Below are 16,681 nucleotides of genomic sequence, written 5' to 3'. Positions count from 1 at the left end.
GAATTTTGTTCCTTAAAGTATGCTTTTAATATTCTTGTTCTTTTTCTAGCTTTTCATTGTTGTTGTTGAACACCTATTTTGTATATCTTTAGTGAATTTTGTTCCTTAAAGTATGCTTTTAATATTATGTATGTCCCTTTTAGTACACCTTTAGATACATCCAACGATTTTCATGTGTATTATTTCCATTTATATTTATCTCATAATATTGCATAGTTTCTGGGATAATATTCTAATTCATTGTATTTAGAAGTGTGCTTTTAGTTTCCAATCATACATCAAGTTTGTTTTATTTTTATTATCCTAAAAAAAATCTTTTCTATTGCTCTTCAATTAGATTATGATAAAAGAGTGTCATATATATGAAACTGATTCTTTTGTATCCATTGTGACATTTTCTGAAGCCAGTGTTGAATTTTTGAGATTATTAAATGTGTTCTTTAAAAGTTGGACATTCTCTATGTGTGAAATACGGGAATCACACAAAGATAGATCAAGTTTGTTGACTGTGTTGTCCAAATTTTCTATAAGCATACACATTTTTTTTTGTTTGCTAGCTATGAGAATTTATAAGCTTAATATAATGAAAAGTTGACAAACAGCTCTAAATTTGAAATTCTCCTGCTAATTCTGTCAGCTCTTACCTTAATCATGGGCATATGAGGTCCCGAATGTTTCATCTTATCAGTAGATTTTAATTCTATCTTTATGGATTATAGCTCTTTTGATTTCTAGAATTCCTATGTTTTTTTAATTTTAAAAATTAGGTTAATTTTTATTGTCCCTTGTTCCTTGATTGCATTATCAGATTTTGATTTCTTTAAACTTTCAGGAAATTGTTATGTTATAGTATCTGATAATTTCAGTATCTGCAAATCATTGTCTGAGGGAAAGAGGGAATCTAAGGCTGTTGTTTCTTTGGAAGCCCGAACTCTACAGTGTCTCTTTTCCTCTTTGATTTGATACTATTTGTTATAATCTTATATTTGGACATCCCAAGTTCCTGGTAGAATGTTCCTAACATGATAGATGCTAAATAAATAATTGCTGATTAAATAAATCACAATCAACCTGTTCACATTGTATCTAGGAAAGTGGGTGGTGAAGAGGCTTCCCGCCTGAAGGTGGTTGTGTTTGCCTTAATAAGGCACTAGGAGGCGCTACGAACCTAGGTCACAAATTTAAAACTTTAGGGGTTGTCTGCGGGAAATAGACGGGGAAAGAGTGGAAACAGTGTCAGACTTTATTTTGAGGGGCTCCAAAATCACTGCTGATGATGACTGCAGCCATGAAATTAAAAGACGCTTACTCCTTGGAAGGAAAGTGATGACCAACCTAGATAGCATATTCAAAAGCAGAGACATTACTTTGCCAACAAAGGCTCGTCTAGTCAAGGCTATGGTTTTTCCTGTGGTCATGTATGAATGTGAGAGTTGGACTTGTGAAGAAGGCTGAGCGCCGAAGAATTGATGCTTTTGAACTGTGGTGTTGGAGAAGACTCTTGAGAGTCCCTTGGACTGCAGGGAGATCCAACCAGTCCATTCTGAAGATCAGCCCTGGGATTTCTTTGGAGGGAATGATGCTGAAGCTGAAACTCCAGTCACCTCATGCGAAGAGCTGACTCATTGGAAAAGACTCTGATGCTGGGAGGGATTGGGGGGCAGGAGGAGAAGGGGACGACAGAGGATGAGATGGCTGGATGGCATCACTGACTCGATGGACATGAGTCTGAGTGAACTCCGGGGGTTGGTGATGGACAGGGAGGCCTGGCGTGCTGCGATTCACCGGGTCACAAAGAGTCAGACACGACTGAACGACTGAACTGACTAACTGCGGAGAAGGCAATGGCACACCACTCCAGTACTATTGCCTAGAGAATCCCATGGACGGAGGAGCCTGGTGGTGCCGTCCATGAGGTCGCTAAGAGTCGGACACGACTGAGCAACTTCACTTTCACTTTTCACTTTCATGCATTGGAGAAGGAAATGGCAACCCACTCCAGTGTTCTTGCCTGGAGAATCCCAGGGACGGGGGAGCGTGGTGGGCTGCTATCTATGGGATCGCACAGAGTCGGACACGACTGAAGCGACTTAGCAGCAGCAGCAGCAGCAGCGGAAGGTTAAGGAGCCTGGGGAATGTTAGGCAAAAAGGCAAATTCAGGGAACACACCTCTCTGCAGAAAAGATAGATGGTATTGGAAGAATTAGCTAAAAACTGGTTTCAGTCGAAGATGATGATGCTGGTAATAAAAACTTTAAAATACAGGCGTTAAACAATGGGTTCTTCCATTTCTGTGTGTGTGTGTGTGTGTGTGTGTGTGTGTGTTTAATCTTTTCACTGGTTGGACTGAAGAACTATTTCTGACCTTCCTTTGTGCCTAAACTAGATGTAATTTGATCCTTTCCAGTTCGAAAGATTGTAGCTATATGGGCTACGAAATTCCTTATCTCCCTTCAAGTGATGTACTTTTTCCCCTTACCCTTAATTTTCACGCTCTATTTCTGCATCTTGTGTACAATAGGAAACATGGTATTCAGAATTGTCTGGATGACCACAGTTCATTTCCTCTCCCTTGTCTAAAATCTAGATTCAGATGTAATGCTACTGCTTTCAAGGAGGTATAAACAGGCCTTGCAAATAGGAGACAGAACTGTGCCTCGAGCTTTGCTTCTTTGGTAATTTTAAAGCACTGGCGAGAGTGACTTCAAGTGTTTAAAACAAAGTAGTCTGAATTGTTATAAACGAAACAGAATTTATTATTAAAAGGTTAACTAGATTAAAAAATTGGCCTGATTGGGGGAAAACTGTCACAGGTATGAGAAAGTAGATCTGGAATCACTTATTTGCATGCAAGTGAACCAATCAGCAATTGTAAAAGTAGGCCTTCATTTGCATAAGTTTGCCTACAAATTCGGTGGCGCAGGCGCCATTTTAGTTTCTCTCAGAAGACACTGCAATCATAATGCCGGAACCAGCCAAGTCCGCACCGGCCCCTAAGAAGGGCTCCAAAAAGGCGGTGACCAAGGCTCAGAAGAAGGATGGCAAGAAGCGCAAGCGCAGCCGCAAGGAGAGCTACTCCGTGTACGTGTACAAGGTGCTGAAGCAGGTCCACCCGGACACCGGTATCTCGTCCAAAGCCATGGGAATCATGAATTCGTTCGTGAATGATATTTTCGAGCGCATCGCTGGCGAGGCATCGCGGTTGGCGCATTACAACAAGCGCTCGACCATCACATCCAGGGAGATCCAGACCGCCGTTCGCCTGCTGTTGCCCGGGGAGCTGGCCAAGCACGCCGTGTCTGAGGGCACCAAGGCTGTCACCAAGTACACCAGCTCCAAGTAGATATATTTATAGTAACTATAAAACCCAAAGGCTCTTTTCAGAGCCACCGCATGTTTTCACCATCAGAGCTGCGTACTGGTGTGAATACGAGGAGTTCAGTCAGTGTTTAGGTTAACATGTATTCATCAAAGCACTACTTTCTACCAACGGTTCCGCTTACAAAGGTCCCCAGCAGCCTAACTGAACGTCGGCTGAAATAATCTGCTAACCCCAATTCTTGGAGCTCCAGGTTATCTTAATAAAATTTGTACAGGGTGCTCCGTTGGCTACTATGGGCACTTTATGAATCTCTGATCTTGGTTATATCTAAACCGTCACCCTGCCGAATTCTAGAGGCAACATTTACGTTTGAAAATCCCGCTCTATAAAACCGGAACTTCGTAAGTATGACGTTGCGGGTCTCCACCCGGGTTCTTTTGTGTGGCTCCAGGGCTTCTCTCCTAGCTCAGTCGGTAAAGAATGTGCCTGCAATGCAGAAGCCATGGTGTTCGATTCCTGGGTCGGGAACATCCCCTGGAGAAGGCAACGGCAACCCACTCCAATATTCTTACCTGGAGAATCCCGTGGACAAAGGAACCTGGCGGGCTACAGTCTATGGGGTCGCAAGAGTCGAGCACGACTGAGTGACTTTTACTACTACTACTACTAATTCCTTTTACTCCCTCTCGCCTACCCCTGGCCCTTTGCCTAGGGCTTTCGAGCTCTGGCTAAGCATAGATTCTTTACATGTTTGGTGGCTGCAACTCTCCAGTAAGGGAACAGTAGTTATTTATTTTTTGTTTGTTTGTTTGTTTTATCTTCATCCTGGATTTTAGAGAGGCTCTCGTCATTAGATTTTTTTTTTTTTTTTTTAAGAATACAATCATCCCAGTCTTCTGACTCGTTTTACAAACTAGACTAGCAAAGTTCACGGAATTCTGTGTTCAGCCGACTCAGTCTTCACTCGTGCGGCCACATACTGTGAAACCTGTCTCAACAATCTCCAGTCCGTCAGGTTACTGCGATCTTCCGAGCCCATCCCCCTATCCTGCTTCCAGTCCTCCCCGCGCTCAGTTCAGAAAACGCAGCCATCTTGGTGACAAAGAAGAGGGGTCCTCAGGGCCGGCTCAGAACGCAAACAAGGAAAACTGTGGATGTAAAGATGCTTTTTAACGTTGTGAGCCGAACACCGAGGTTTGAAAGCCTACGGTTTATGCTCAAGAGAATAAATCCCGAAAGATAAAAGGCAGGGCTCTTCCTCATATTTCCGGAAACTGCAAATTAGAGGCGTCCTTTTGGAAGTTAGGAATGAAGGGTTGGGTTAAGGGCACCTCACCCACTCATGGAAATGCCAAATCCACCCAAGAACTGCTATTATTGTCCTTTAGAAACAATCCTAGGCGGCCTCCCTGGCCGGTCTATCAGAGCTCCCTTTTATTGTCTCAAAAAGTTAAAAAAATAAGCACAAGGATAAAAACCAGTTTATTTTCAGGTTGCCAAATTACAATTGCTCTTGCACTGATTCTGATAAACTTGCTTTGAGTTTGAGGTGATACTGAAACTCTTCTGTCCATAGTGAATTTGGTTTCTATTCCAGAGTCACCGTGGGGGGCTTTATGTTTCGTGTGTGTGTGTGTGTGTGTGTGTGTGTGTGTGTGTGTGTGTGTTTAATTTTACCGGCTCACAGCCTTTGGATGATCCCCCATCTCACAGAAATCAAAAAATCTATGCTATGGCCACAAGCCCTGCAGAGTCTGGCCCTCATCTCTCTCCAGCCCAAACCCAAAGGATTTCTTTTTTCTCTATTTTGTTTTGTGTTTCTTCATTGTTTTTTGGTTTTGTTCCCACCACCCTCCTTCCCTTACATCCTTTAAACTGTGGGCCTCTTTCTCCAGCCTCCAGGCCTCTGCAATTATTCTTTGCCTGAAATGTTCCTGATTCCACATCCATCCCCAGCATATACACAGTTTATTGACCAGCAACTCCAATTTCAGCCTAATGACTAGATTCTTGGGGAAGCTGGACTCCACTGTTTAAGGCTCTCAGAGCCACAAACAACTGGCCATATACCCACCTTCACCTCCCCACCTCAAATTAATCAATACTGAGGGACTTGGGTGGAATCAGAACCCCATTCCTGAGCCTAAGAGAGGGACTCTGCTTTCCCTGGAGCACAAGGCAGGGAGAAAATGGAGACCTTAAAAAAACCGAGGTTGTATTAGTAAGGAAAGAGGGCAAATGAACTTTGAGATGGCACATGCACTGCCTGATGTAAGAACCTTCTGGACAGAAGGTACATCCACCAAGTTCATTGTATGTTCAAGTCCCAAGAGCTGAATTATGTACTGAATCTATAAAGAACTTGAGTATACATCAGAATCACCCAGATGGCTTGTTAAAGGATAGATTGCTGTCCCCATTCCCAAAGTTTCTATTTCATTAGCCCTGGGAGATGTGAGAACTTACCTTACAAAAAAAAAATGCCCAGCAAATTAAGATGCTCTTTATGTAGTAGGTTTTGAGAACATCTAATATATGGTGAAGAAAAAGCGAACACAGGAGTTTCTGGGTGATAAAAAAGAGTTTATGGCCTGGAAAAAACTCTACTTAGGACTGAGCCCCATGTGTGGCCATTATCTTGTTACCTTCTATCTTGGGCCATCATATTTGATTGATGTAGGCATCTGCCCACCTGGATTAATCAGATTTGCTTTCCTAAAACTGAAAAAAAAGGGACTGAAGAAAAAGGCCTAAGTGTTTAGTAATTCCTTAAATATAGTCAGCAAATTTAACTTTCTAGAAAGTTTTTTTTTTAATTATCTGGAATTCTTTGTTTTTTTATGTTTACATCAATTTGTACAAAAGAACTTCCATTTGTACACTTTCAATTTCTTAAGAACATATGTAAACTATATTTGTTGAACATATACATAAACATATTCCTAGGTTGTTTCACTCAATCCTCACAAAAATATGAATTTACTCCTACATTACAGATAAGGGAACAGTGGTTAGCAGTTTGCTAAAGACCACAACTATAGAAAATGATTATTCAAGACTTCAAATGTATGTCATCATGGTTCAAATGCCACTTTCTTTTTCTCCGTGTCTCTTTGATGACATGAGAAATAAGAATACCAATAACGCAAATAACAACAGCCAAAACATACATCATTTACGATGTGACAGGCAGTGGCCAAAATATGAAGTACTATTTAATGTCATTCACCCCTGAAACTATAAGATAGGAATTAAAGTTATCTCCATTTTACAGATAAGGAAACAGAGTCATACACAGGTTTAAATGACTTATCCAAGGAAAGAGAAAAAGAATAGCATCCCTGTGCACAAGGTTTCCTTCTTTTTATCACTGAGGAATGGTATTGAGACTGTTTCTTTAAAATCTAATAAACTATTTATTCAATGGCATAGATTCAGTTCAGTTCAGCTCAGTCGCTCAGTCGTGTCCGACTCTTTGCAACCCCATGAACCACAGCACGCCAGGCCTCCCTGTCCATCACCAACTCCCGGAGTCCACCCAAACCCATGTCCATCCTGTCGGTGATGCCATCCAACCATCTCATCCTCTGTCGTCCCCCTCTCCTCCTGCCCTCAATCTTTCCCAGCATCAGGGTCTTTTCAAATGAGTCAGCTCTTCGCATCAGGTGGCCAAAGGATTCGAGTTTCAGCTTCAACATCAGTCCTTCCAATGAACACCCATGACTGATCTCCTTCAGGATGGACTGGTTGGATCTCCTTGCAGTCCAAGGGACTAGATTATTAAATATTTAAACTCTAAATATTTAGAGCCAACATAATAACAACTTTGTAAACGTGTGCAGTGTGCTTAGCTGCTCAGTGGTGACTGTAGCCCACCAAGGGCCTCGGTCCATGGGGATTCTCCAGGTAACAATACTGGAGTGGGAACATAAACCTGTATTTTTTGTATGAAGCACTTCTATCAACCTTAATGAAAGGTTCAAGTAAGAGATCCTTTGGGATGGGAGGACAGTTCAGAGAAGCAGAGACAAGTCAGTCTGTCTCCATTCCACTTTAAAACTCAAGAAAGAACCCTAACTACACTCTCTATAATGAATAAATATACACAGTCGATTTACAATCTTAATTACCAAGTAGTTTTTTCTAGAATTTAACAGCCTTCAAAATAGTTTATGGGCACACACTCCCCTTTATTGTTATGTCCGAGAAGGCATACTGTTTTAATATCTTCAGTTCAAAAATTCCTATCTAGACTTTTCCATTTTTCTAGCATGAGACTTTTGTTTCTAGACGCCTTTCAGCTTTTTCACTAACGGCTGTGCAAAATGTCTACCACACTGAGCTGGCCTCTTAACCACTACCCGCTAAATATACATTTCAAAGTATATTAAATAAAAGTTCAGCTTGAGGTTGTATACCAGCTCTAGTGGTCTGCAACTAATCTGAAACGCGGGGTGGAGGGGGAACGTACGTCAATGTAAGGCTATGGACTAGAAGCAGTAGTAGCCTAAACACCTCCATACTACATCATAAAGCGCAAAACTCTTTAAGTGAATGGGTAAGTGGCCCTGAAAAGGGCCTTTGGTTTTATTAGACTATGCCAAATGGCTGCCTGGAACTTAACCGCCGAAGCCGTAGAGAGTGCGTCCCTGGCGCTTCAGCGCGTAGACCACGTCCATGGCGGTGACAGTTTTGCGCTTGGCGTGCTCGGTGTAGGTGACCGCGTCCCGGATCACGTTCTCCAGGAACACCTTCAGCACCCCGCGGGTCTCCTCGTAGATGAGCCCAGAAATCCGTTTAACACCACCACGGCGGGCCAGGCGACGAATGGCGGGCTTAGTGATGCCCTGGATATTATCTCGCAGAACTTTACGATGGCGCTTAGCACCACCTTTTCCGAGCCCCTTTCCGCCTTTACCGCGTCCAGACATTATGAACCGCAGATTGAACAGCGAACAGGATTAAGGGCGCCTTTAGAGAGCATTTATAGTAACGGAACGGACCTGTTTGAAAACGCAAGAGCAGGGGCGGTAACCACATTCAGTTCCCGCCCTTCGCTTATTTGTCGCTTGGTCACAGCTGTAGCAGCTAGGCAAGGCGCCTGCAGCGGCTGGATCATGGAAATGGAATATAAAATTTTTTCCTATTTATGGATATCTGTGTTTGTGCGTGCATACAAAACGGGCAGCCATTAAGTGAGGCAACAGTTCATACACTTTCCCAAAGAAGCCTGAGACTTGTTCTTCAGACTTCCTATAGTATGAAATAATCAGATAGCCCATGCTATTGTCCTTTGCTGCTGCTGCTGGTAAGTCGCTTCAGTCGTGTCCGACTCTGTGCGACCCCAGAGATGGCAGCCCACCATGAAGTTCTTTACGGATTTAAACAAATCCATTGAGTGCTACACTGGAGATTTATAAATATGTATATCCAAAAGTGAATTAAAAAAACTTATTGGGCTGTAAGCCCAAAATTTGTGGTATGATTATAAAGTAATTTACAAACAAGTTGTATCTGGCATTATATATGTAACCACATTCTGTTTCTGCAAGCCGGTGGCATTACTCCAGTCAAACTCGAGACAGCCTGCTCCACGTACTGGTTTGTGACCTTGAGCAGTCTGTACGTTTTTTTTTTTTTCCTTTTAAATGTATAAGAAAGTGTAAATTATAGAGCACTGAAATTTAAAAGAGACAATACAACTTTTTTAAAACATCTGCAAAGAAGCAATTACTCAGCATTATTTATTATGACATATTACAGTATCCTGTCTTCTCTCAACTCCTGCATTCAAAATTCATGCCTCTAAAGTGAAAGTCTAAGTAATTAGTTTACTAAAACCTTCCTTTAAGGATTCCACAAAATAACACATAAAAATTTGGAAGTTTTTTTTTTTAATGTTAGTTGCTCTGTCCTGTCTGACTCTTTGCGACTCCATAGACTATAGACCGCCAGGTTCCTCTGTCCATGGAATTCTGCAGGCAAGAATACCAGAGTGGGTAGCCATTCCCTCCTCCAGATCTTCCCCACCCAAGGATCAAGCCCCAGTCTCTTACATTGCAGGCAGTTCCTTTACTGTGTGAGCCACCAAGGAAGCCCACATAAAGATTTAATGAATGGTTAATTCCTTTGAGTTCCAGATGACTTAGATAGATTTTTTTTTTTTTTTGCTTTTTCTCCATGATCTGTGAGGAGGACCAAGTTTATCAAAGCTCTATGGTCTGTGAGGACAACCAAGATTATCAAAGCTGCTCCATGAGTGTACAATGCACAGAAACAAATTCTAGAATAGAGTTCTTAACCTGGGACATATAGATGAATCCATCTATATGATCATTGTATAGAAGAAAAACTCCAACTTTATTTTTATTATACTACAACCAAACTTTAGCATTTCCTCCTATTCTGAATGCAGGCAACAAACAGTGTGGGTGACAGGACCTGAGCTATATTCATATCAAGTCGCAGATGCAGCTGTCAATCTCCATCTCTCATATTGTTTAAATATATTACACCTTCTAAACTTGGTTGTATGGGTAATCTTGTTATGTAATGAATTAATAAAGAAGAACACACGAATACCTTACCAATTTGGATTTTTCAATAAATTTGATAATGATACTTTAATATAACTGTTTTCCTTTGTAATCCTATATAAATTAAGCACTAAAAAGCACTATTCTGGTAAGGGGCTCATAAGCTTTATCAAAAACACAAAGAAGTCCATGGCTGCTTCAAAATAAACATAATATGTTAAAGACATAGTTTGAGGAGTGAAGAAGAAAATCAAAGCTCTTTTTACTTTTTACCATCAATCTATTTCCTAGTGAACAGAAAGTATAAGCTACAATGTGTTTCCTATAAACTTATATCCCTGATTAAATAAGAAACATAGTAGTGAATATAAATGCTTTTAAATTTCCCTCTCTTAAGGGAATTATGTATGTGTGTGAGTGTTGTACATGTGTATATTCCTTAATTCTGTTACTTACTTTCTCAAAGTTATCTTCCACAAGCATGACAGAAGTCAGAACTCAAGAGCTTGTGAACATTTTAATAAGTGATCCTTCTTAGTAAAATCAAGGTAAATGAAATAATTTTTAAAACCCATAAAGCAGTCTTTACATGGATTTTCTCTGCCATCAGCTAGTGCAACACAAGCACAATTATCATGACAAGTTGATCATTGGTTATTGCTTTTGCCATTTTCCTAGACAAATTTTGAATGCCTAAAGTCCCCAAATTAACTAACCCTCTAAATAGTCACAAGAAGCTATGATAAAACTTTTTCAAACTAAATAATGACTTTTCTTATCAGATATTGCTACTATTCCAAGGAGCCTTTACTACAGCTTTTTGTAGAGAAGTGAAAGACTCTGTGTTATTTCTCCTCATATGAAACAGATTTTCTGGGCAAATCTCAATAAGAATCAAGCCAATGTTGAAGGCATGAAAAACCAAGAATCTATAGAATGTCACTTGAGAGCGTGTTATTGAAGACATAAAGAGAATATTCGTATTTTAAAAGAAAATCAAAAAGTTGTCCCTCTGACCTCTGAATCTGCACGAATGTTAGAGGCTTTTGAAAAAGGCTTTGAACAAAGTGGTAAAAACTGGAGGAAGTAACCACAAAAGTCTCAAACCTTGAGGTGTCCTGGTTCATTGTAGAATATACTTGGTGTGATGCCTCCACAGGAAATTTTTTATATTTTGCTTTCTTGAATTGTAAAAAACACAATTCCGGGACAGAGCTGAGACTAGGTCGCTGTCAAGATGAAGACAGCTGGGAACCAATCAGCGAGCAGTAGCGCTGTGTGTATAAATATAGAGACGCTCGGAGGCCTGGCTATTCAACCCTGAGATATTATTTTTTTACTGTTAGGAAACCAAATTGACAATCATGTCTGAAACTGTACCTGCCGCGCCTCCTGCTCCTTCTCCTGCGGAGAAGACACTGGTGAAGAAAAAGGCGCGCAAGTCCACCAGTGCCCCGAAGCGCAAGGCCTCTGGGCCCTCGGTGTCCGACCTCATCACCAAGGCTGTCGCCGCTTCCAAGGAACGCAGCGGCGTGTCTCTGGCTGCGCTCAAGAAAGCACTGGCGGCCGCCGGCTACGATGTGGAGAAGAACAACAGCCGCATCAAGCTGGGTCTCAAGAGCTTGGTGAGCAAGGGCACCCTGGTGCAGACCAAGGGCACCGGGGCTTCCGGCTCTTTCAAACTCAACAAGAAGGCGGCCACCGGGGAGGCCAAGCCCAAGGCGAAGAAGGCGGGCGCGGCCAAGCCCAAGAAGGCTGCCGGGGCGGCTAAGAAGCCCAAGAAATCCACGGGTGCGGCCACCCCGAAGAAAACCGCTAAGACGACCTTGAAGAAGGTGAAGCCTGCTACTGGGGCGAAGAAAGTGGCCAAAAGCCCGAAAAAGGTGAAGACAGCTAAGCCCAAGGCGGCCAAGAGTCCAGTCAAGGCTAAAGTTAATAAGCCCAAGGTAGCCAAGCCTAAAGCGGTCCAGCCTAAAAAGGCGACCCCCAAAAAGTAGGACAATAAATAATAAGGATTAGTTTCCTAAAGGCTCTTTTCAGAGCCACCCAACTCATCTTATTAAAGAGCTTGTAGTAATACCTCTTCCGGTAAGTTTCTCTTCCCTCGAAATGGAGATACCAGTACACAACTCTTTAACAGAAAAAGTGGTGGCTCTGAGAAGAGCCTTTGGGTTGAAAATTGGTACTGATGGCGGCGGGGGGGGGGGGGGGGGGGGGGGGGGCATCTAGGCCCTCTCCCCGCGGATGCGGCGGGCAAGCTGGATGTCCTTGGGCATGATGGTGACGCGCTTGGCGTGGATGGCACACAGGTTGGTGTCCTCGAAGAGTCCCACCAGGTAGGCCTCGCACGCCTCCTGCAGCGCCATCACCGCCGAGCTCTGGAAGCGCAGGTCGGTCTTGAAGTCCTGCGCGATCTCGCGCACCAGCCGCTGGAACGGCAGCTTGCGGATCAGCAGCTCCGTGGACTTCTGGTAGCGGCGGATCTCGCGCAGAGCTACCGTGCCGGGGCGGTAGCGGTGCGGCTTCTTCACGCCGCCGGTGGCCGGCGCGCTCTTGCGGGCCGCCTTGGTGGCCAGCTGCTTGCGTGGCGCCTTGCCGCCGGTGGACTTGCGAGCGGTCTGCTTAGTGCGAGCCATTACAGATTTCCCAAAAGCAGCTAACTGATGGAAAAACGAAGCCCTGCCCCTTTCTTCCAGTATATATAAAGAGAGTCCCGTTCTGATTGGACAAGTCAATTGTTCCTTATGGCTGGCGGTGAAGGCATTGGTACACAAGTTCACCCCCGATGACGTAAGCCTTCGTTTGAATCGCTGTTTTCAACCCTTTCTCGCCTCCTTCTCCTTATGCCATTTCTTTACAATGTTCTGTGGCTTTTCTACGCAGAATTTAACACAAATTATCACAATGCTTAATGTTGTTCGTGGAATAAAAAAATTTAAATTTGGCACCTGAGACTGGCTTTCGTTTGATCACTTTCTGAAAAGGCGTATGTTACACGTGATTGGTCAAGTTATTTTTATATACTCATTCAAATTTAGTAAGGCTAATTTTGCATTAATTTCTACTATCTTTTAATTTTTAACAAAATACTTTCCTTTTATTTTCTTTTATATATTTACAGTTAAGATATGTATTGGTAGATTATATTATCTATAAATTCCACTTCAGTATAAGTATAGGAAAAAAAGTACTTACAGTATTTGTTATAGGAAGAGTGTTGTATGTGATAGGATTGAGAACCATTACTTTAGGGGTTCAGAGATCAGATGAAAGCAGAAGTTGGAAAGATGCCTGGAATTTTATTGTAACCGCCAAACCAGGCCCCCGAACCCACCCTTTTCTAACTTCCCCGTAAGACCTAAATGGCTTTCCCTTGGCAGTCACTGGATGGGCTCTTACAGTTCACTCCAAGCCATCATGTACCAGTGTCAATTTTTTGCTTGGAGTGAGAGCTGTGGCCATAGTAGAAAGGAATCCCTAGAATTACAGTACAATGTATATTAATGATATATAAAAGTTTCAGATTTTACATCCATGTAGGTTGTGATCTGATTATATCTCTAAGATATGGGGAAAAGGAAAACTAAAGACACCTGGAAAGACGTAACACCTTTTAGAAACTAGTAAGGAGTCAACTTGGAAACGAAGAGAGATCTTTCTGTCGTTTTTGAGACTGCATCCAAGTACTGCATTTCGGACGCTTTTGTTGACTATGATGGCTACTCCATTTCTTCTAAGGGATTCCTGCCCACAGTAGTAGATATAATGGTCATCTGAGTTAAATTCACCCATTCCAGTCCATTTTATTTTGCTGATTCCTAGAATGTCGACGTTCACTCTTGCCATCTCCTGTTTGACCACTTCCAATTTGCCTTGATTCATGGACCTAACTTTCCAGGTTCCTATGCAATATTGCTCTTTACAGCATCGGACCTTGTTTCTATCACCAGTCACATCCACAACTGGGTATTGTTTTTGCTTTGGCTCCATCCCTTCATTCTTTCTGGAGTTATTTCTCCACTGATCTCCAGTAGCATATTGGGCACCTACCGACCTGGGGAGTTCCTCTTTCAGTATGCCAGCATCCGCTGGATCATGGAAAAAGCAAGAGAGTTCCAGAAAAACATCTATTTCTGCTTTATTGACTATGCCAAAGCCTTTGACTGTGTGGATCACAATAAACTGTGGAAAATTCTGAAAGAGATGGGAATACCAGACCACCTGACCTGCCTCTTGAGAAACCTATATGCAGATCAGGAAGCAACAGTTAGGACTGGGCATGGAACAACAGACTGGTTCCAAATAGGAAAAGAAGTACATCAAGGCTGTATATTGTCACTCTGCTTATTTAACTTATATGCAGAGTAGTACATCATGAGAAACGCTGGGATGGAAGAAGCACAGCTGTAATCAAGATTCCCAGGAGAAATATCAATAACCACAGATATGCAGATGGCACCACCCTTATGGCAGAAAGTGAAAAGCCTCTTGATGAATGTGAAAGAAGAGAGTGGAAAAAGTTGGCTTAAAGCTCAACATTCAGAAAACGAAGATCATGGCATCTGGTCCCATCACTTCATGGGAAATAGATGGGGAAACAGTGGAAACAGTGTCAGACTTTATTTGGGGGGGCTTCAAAATCACTGCAGATGATGACTGCAGCCATGAAATTAAGACGCTTACACCTTGGAAGGAAAGTTATGACCAACCTAGATAGCATATTCAAAAGCAGAGACCTTACTTTGCCAACAAAGGTCCGTTTAGTTAAGGCTATGGTTTTTCCTGTGGTCATGTATGGATGTGAGAGTTGGACTGTGAAGAAAGCAGAGCACCAAAGAATTGATGTTTTTGAACTGTGGTGCTGGAGAAGACTCTTGAGAGTCCCTTGGACTGCAAGGAGATCCACCCAGTCCATTCTAAAGGAGATCAGTCCTTGGTGTTCATTGGAAGGACTGATGCTAAAGCTGAAACTCCAATACTCTGGCCACCTCATGCGAAGAGTTGACTCATTGGAGAAGACTCTGATGGTGGGAGGGATTGGAGGCAGGAGGGGAAGGGGATGACAGAGGATGAGATGGCTGGATGGCATCACTGACTCCATGGACATGAGTTTGAGCAAACTCCGGGAGTTGGTGATGGACAGGAAGGCCTGGCGTGCTGCGATTCATGGGGTCACAAACAGGCAGACACGACTGAGCAACTAAACTGAACTGAAGGTGTCAACTACTGTAATTGCCATGAATCCATACTGGGTTAACAGTGAAACGTTCTGTGGGTAACTACATCCCAGTCTGGATGGTCTGGTTACCTCTACCTCAAATGAAAGCCCAGGTCTCAATCTCTGAACTCTACCTAGAAGATGCGAAACCCAACTATATTAGTTAAATATTCTATCAAAGAAGAGGACTTTGTCTTCACAGGAGACAAGCTGCTTTCTGAAACATACAGCAACCCCAAACCACAGACAGATTGGGGCCTGTTCAGGGTTCAGTTCTCATTAGAGATTCTTAATTCTTTGTACAGAATTTTCGACGATGCACAAAAAACCATTAACCCTGGAATAATTTCACACTTCCTATTGTATTAACCCAAATGTAACTTTGCTCCTTGAACTCAAGGTGACCCTGTATTAAGCCGTACCTAAATAAATTTTAAATCCAGGCTATCCAATACTGTATGCTTATTCACAATTAACTAGGGCCCAGCTTAGTAGAGACTGGCTATTAAAAGCCAAAGTGTGAATTGCATATCAATTTATCCCACTATAATGCAAAACAATTCCTTTCAACAAGGAGTAGTACTAAAGGAGTGACTTTAACAACCTGTAGGTCACTAACTATATCTCCATGTCAACTTTCATTATCTACTCATTATCTTATTGCAACCCTTTTCTCAAGATTTACAACCCTGAGGACCTGTTGAATTGATCAAGTTACTTGTTACATACGGCTTCTGTAGATCACATACTTAAGAGGAATTTTTTTAAGATTTTAAACTGGGTGATTAGTTTCGTGTTTCAAAGTGTAAATACTGACACCAATATTTCAGCACTTCCAAGATGGACAAATTGCACTGAAAATCATTCGGCTTAAAAAATAATGTAAGCCCTTTTAATGAACACGTGGGTGGCTCTGAAAAGAGCCTTTGGCTAAGACTGAATGCTCAAGGAACAAGAACTTGGAATATTCCAGTTTACTTGCCCTTGGCCTTATGGTGGCTCTCGGTCTTCTTAGGGAGCAGCACGGCCTGGATGTTGGGCAGGACGCCGCCCTGAGCGATGGTGACTTTGCCCAGCAGCTTGTTGAGCTCCTCGTCGTTGCGGATGGCCAGCTGCAAGTGACGCGGGATGATGCGGGTCTTCTTGTTGTCCCGGGCCGCGTTGCCCGCCAGCTCCAGGATCTCGGCCGTCAAGTACTCCAGCACGGCCGCCAGATACACCGGTGCCCCCGCCCCGACCCGCTCGGCATAGTTCCCTTTGCGAAGCAGACGATGCACTCGGCCCACGGGAAACTGAAGTCCAGCCCGCGAAGAGCGGGTCTTGGCCTTAGCTCGAGCCTTGCCACCTTGTTTTCCCCGTCCAGACATCTTAATAGTCTCACCAACACAACGAACAAAAGAAAAGAAAAAGGAACACAAATTATCTTAGCAAATCAGAGGCAATTATACTTGTAAGCCGAATTGTAAGTTACGCAGTTCGATTGGCTAAAGTGTCTTCAAGGTAGCAACCAATTAAAAACGAAAACTGATGGCACATAATTTGCATACCGCCATAATAACTAGCAAAACTTATCCAATCAGAATGCAAGATTTTACATACCATATT

The 16,681-nt window shown here is 42.7% G+C and overlaps 5 protein-coding genes across 5 annotated transcripts; 2 read left to right on the top strand and 3 right to left on the bottom strand.

Moving 5' to 3' along the window:
• The first annotated feature begins 2,860 nt into the window (after window positions 1-2,860).
• On the top strand, window positions 2,861-3,571 carry LOC109576909 (histone H2B type 1-C/E/F/G/I). Its single transcript, XM_019985551.2, has one exon. It carries the CDS (start codon window positions 2,963-2,965, stop codon window positions 3,341-3,343), a length of 381 nt encoding a protein of 126 aa, XP_019841110.1. The 5' UTR covers window positions 2,861-2,962; the 3' UTR covers window positions 3,344-3,571.
• A 4,310-nt stretch (window positions 3,572-7,881) lies between these two features.
• On the bottom strand, window positions 7,882-8,290 carry LOC109576913 (histone H4). Its single transcript, XM_019985554.2, has one exon. The coding sequence runs from the start codon at window positions 8,251-8,253 to the stop codon at window positions 7,942-7,944; it is 312 nt and encodes a 103-aa protein (XP_019841113.1). The 5' UTR covers window positions 8,254-8,290; the 3' UTR covers window positions 7,882-7,941.
• Window positions 8,291-10,356: 2,066 nt separating this feature from the next.
• LOC109576897 (histone H3.1) lies at window positions 10,357-12,494 on the bottom strand. The gene has a single exon (XM_070778298.1). The coding sequence runs from the start codon at window positions 12,492-12,494 to the stop codon at window positions 12,084-12,086; it is 411 nt and encodes a 136-aa protein (XP_070634399.1). The 3' UTR covers window positions 10,357-12,083.
• On the top strand, window positions 11,223-12,810 carry LOC109576893 (histone H1.4-like). The gene has a single exon (XM_070778297.1). The coding sequence runs from the start codon at window positions 11,223-11,225 to the stop codon at window positions 11,853-11,855; it is 633 nt and encodes a 210-aa protein (XP_070634398.1). The 3' UTR covers window positions 11,856-12,810.
• Window positions 12,811-15,946: 3,136 nt separating this feature from the next.
• On the bottom strand, window positions 15,947-16,502 carry LOC109576900 (histone H2A type 1). The gene has a single exon (XM_019985544.2). It carries the CDS (start codon window positions 16,441-16,443, stop codon window positions 16,051-16,053), a length of 393 nt encoding a protein of 130 aa, XP_019841103.1. The 5' UTR covers window positions 16,444-16,502; the 3' UTR covers window positions 15,947-16,050.
• Between the last annotated feature and the right edge of the window lie 179 nt (window positions 16,503-16,681).

Source organism: Bos indicus, chromosome 23, assembly GCF_029378745.1.
Source record: "Bos indicus isolate NIAB-ARS_2022 breed Sahiwal x Tharparkar chromosome 23, NIAB-ARS_B.indTharparkar_mat_pri_1.0, whole genome shotgun sequence".
In the NCBI taxonomy this organism is placed as follows: Eukaryota; Metazoa; Chordata; class Mammalia; order Artiodactyla; family Bovidae; genus Bos; species Bos indicus.
This window is presented reverse-complemented; position numbering and strand designations above follow the sequence as displayed.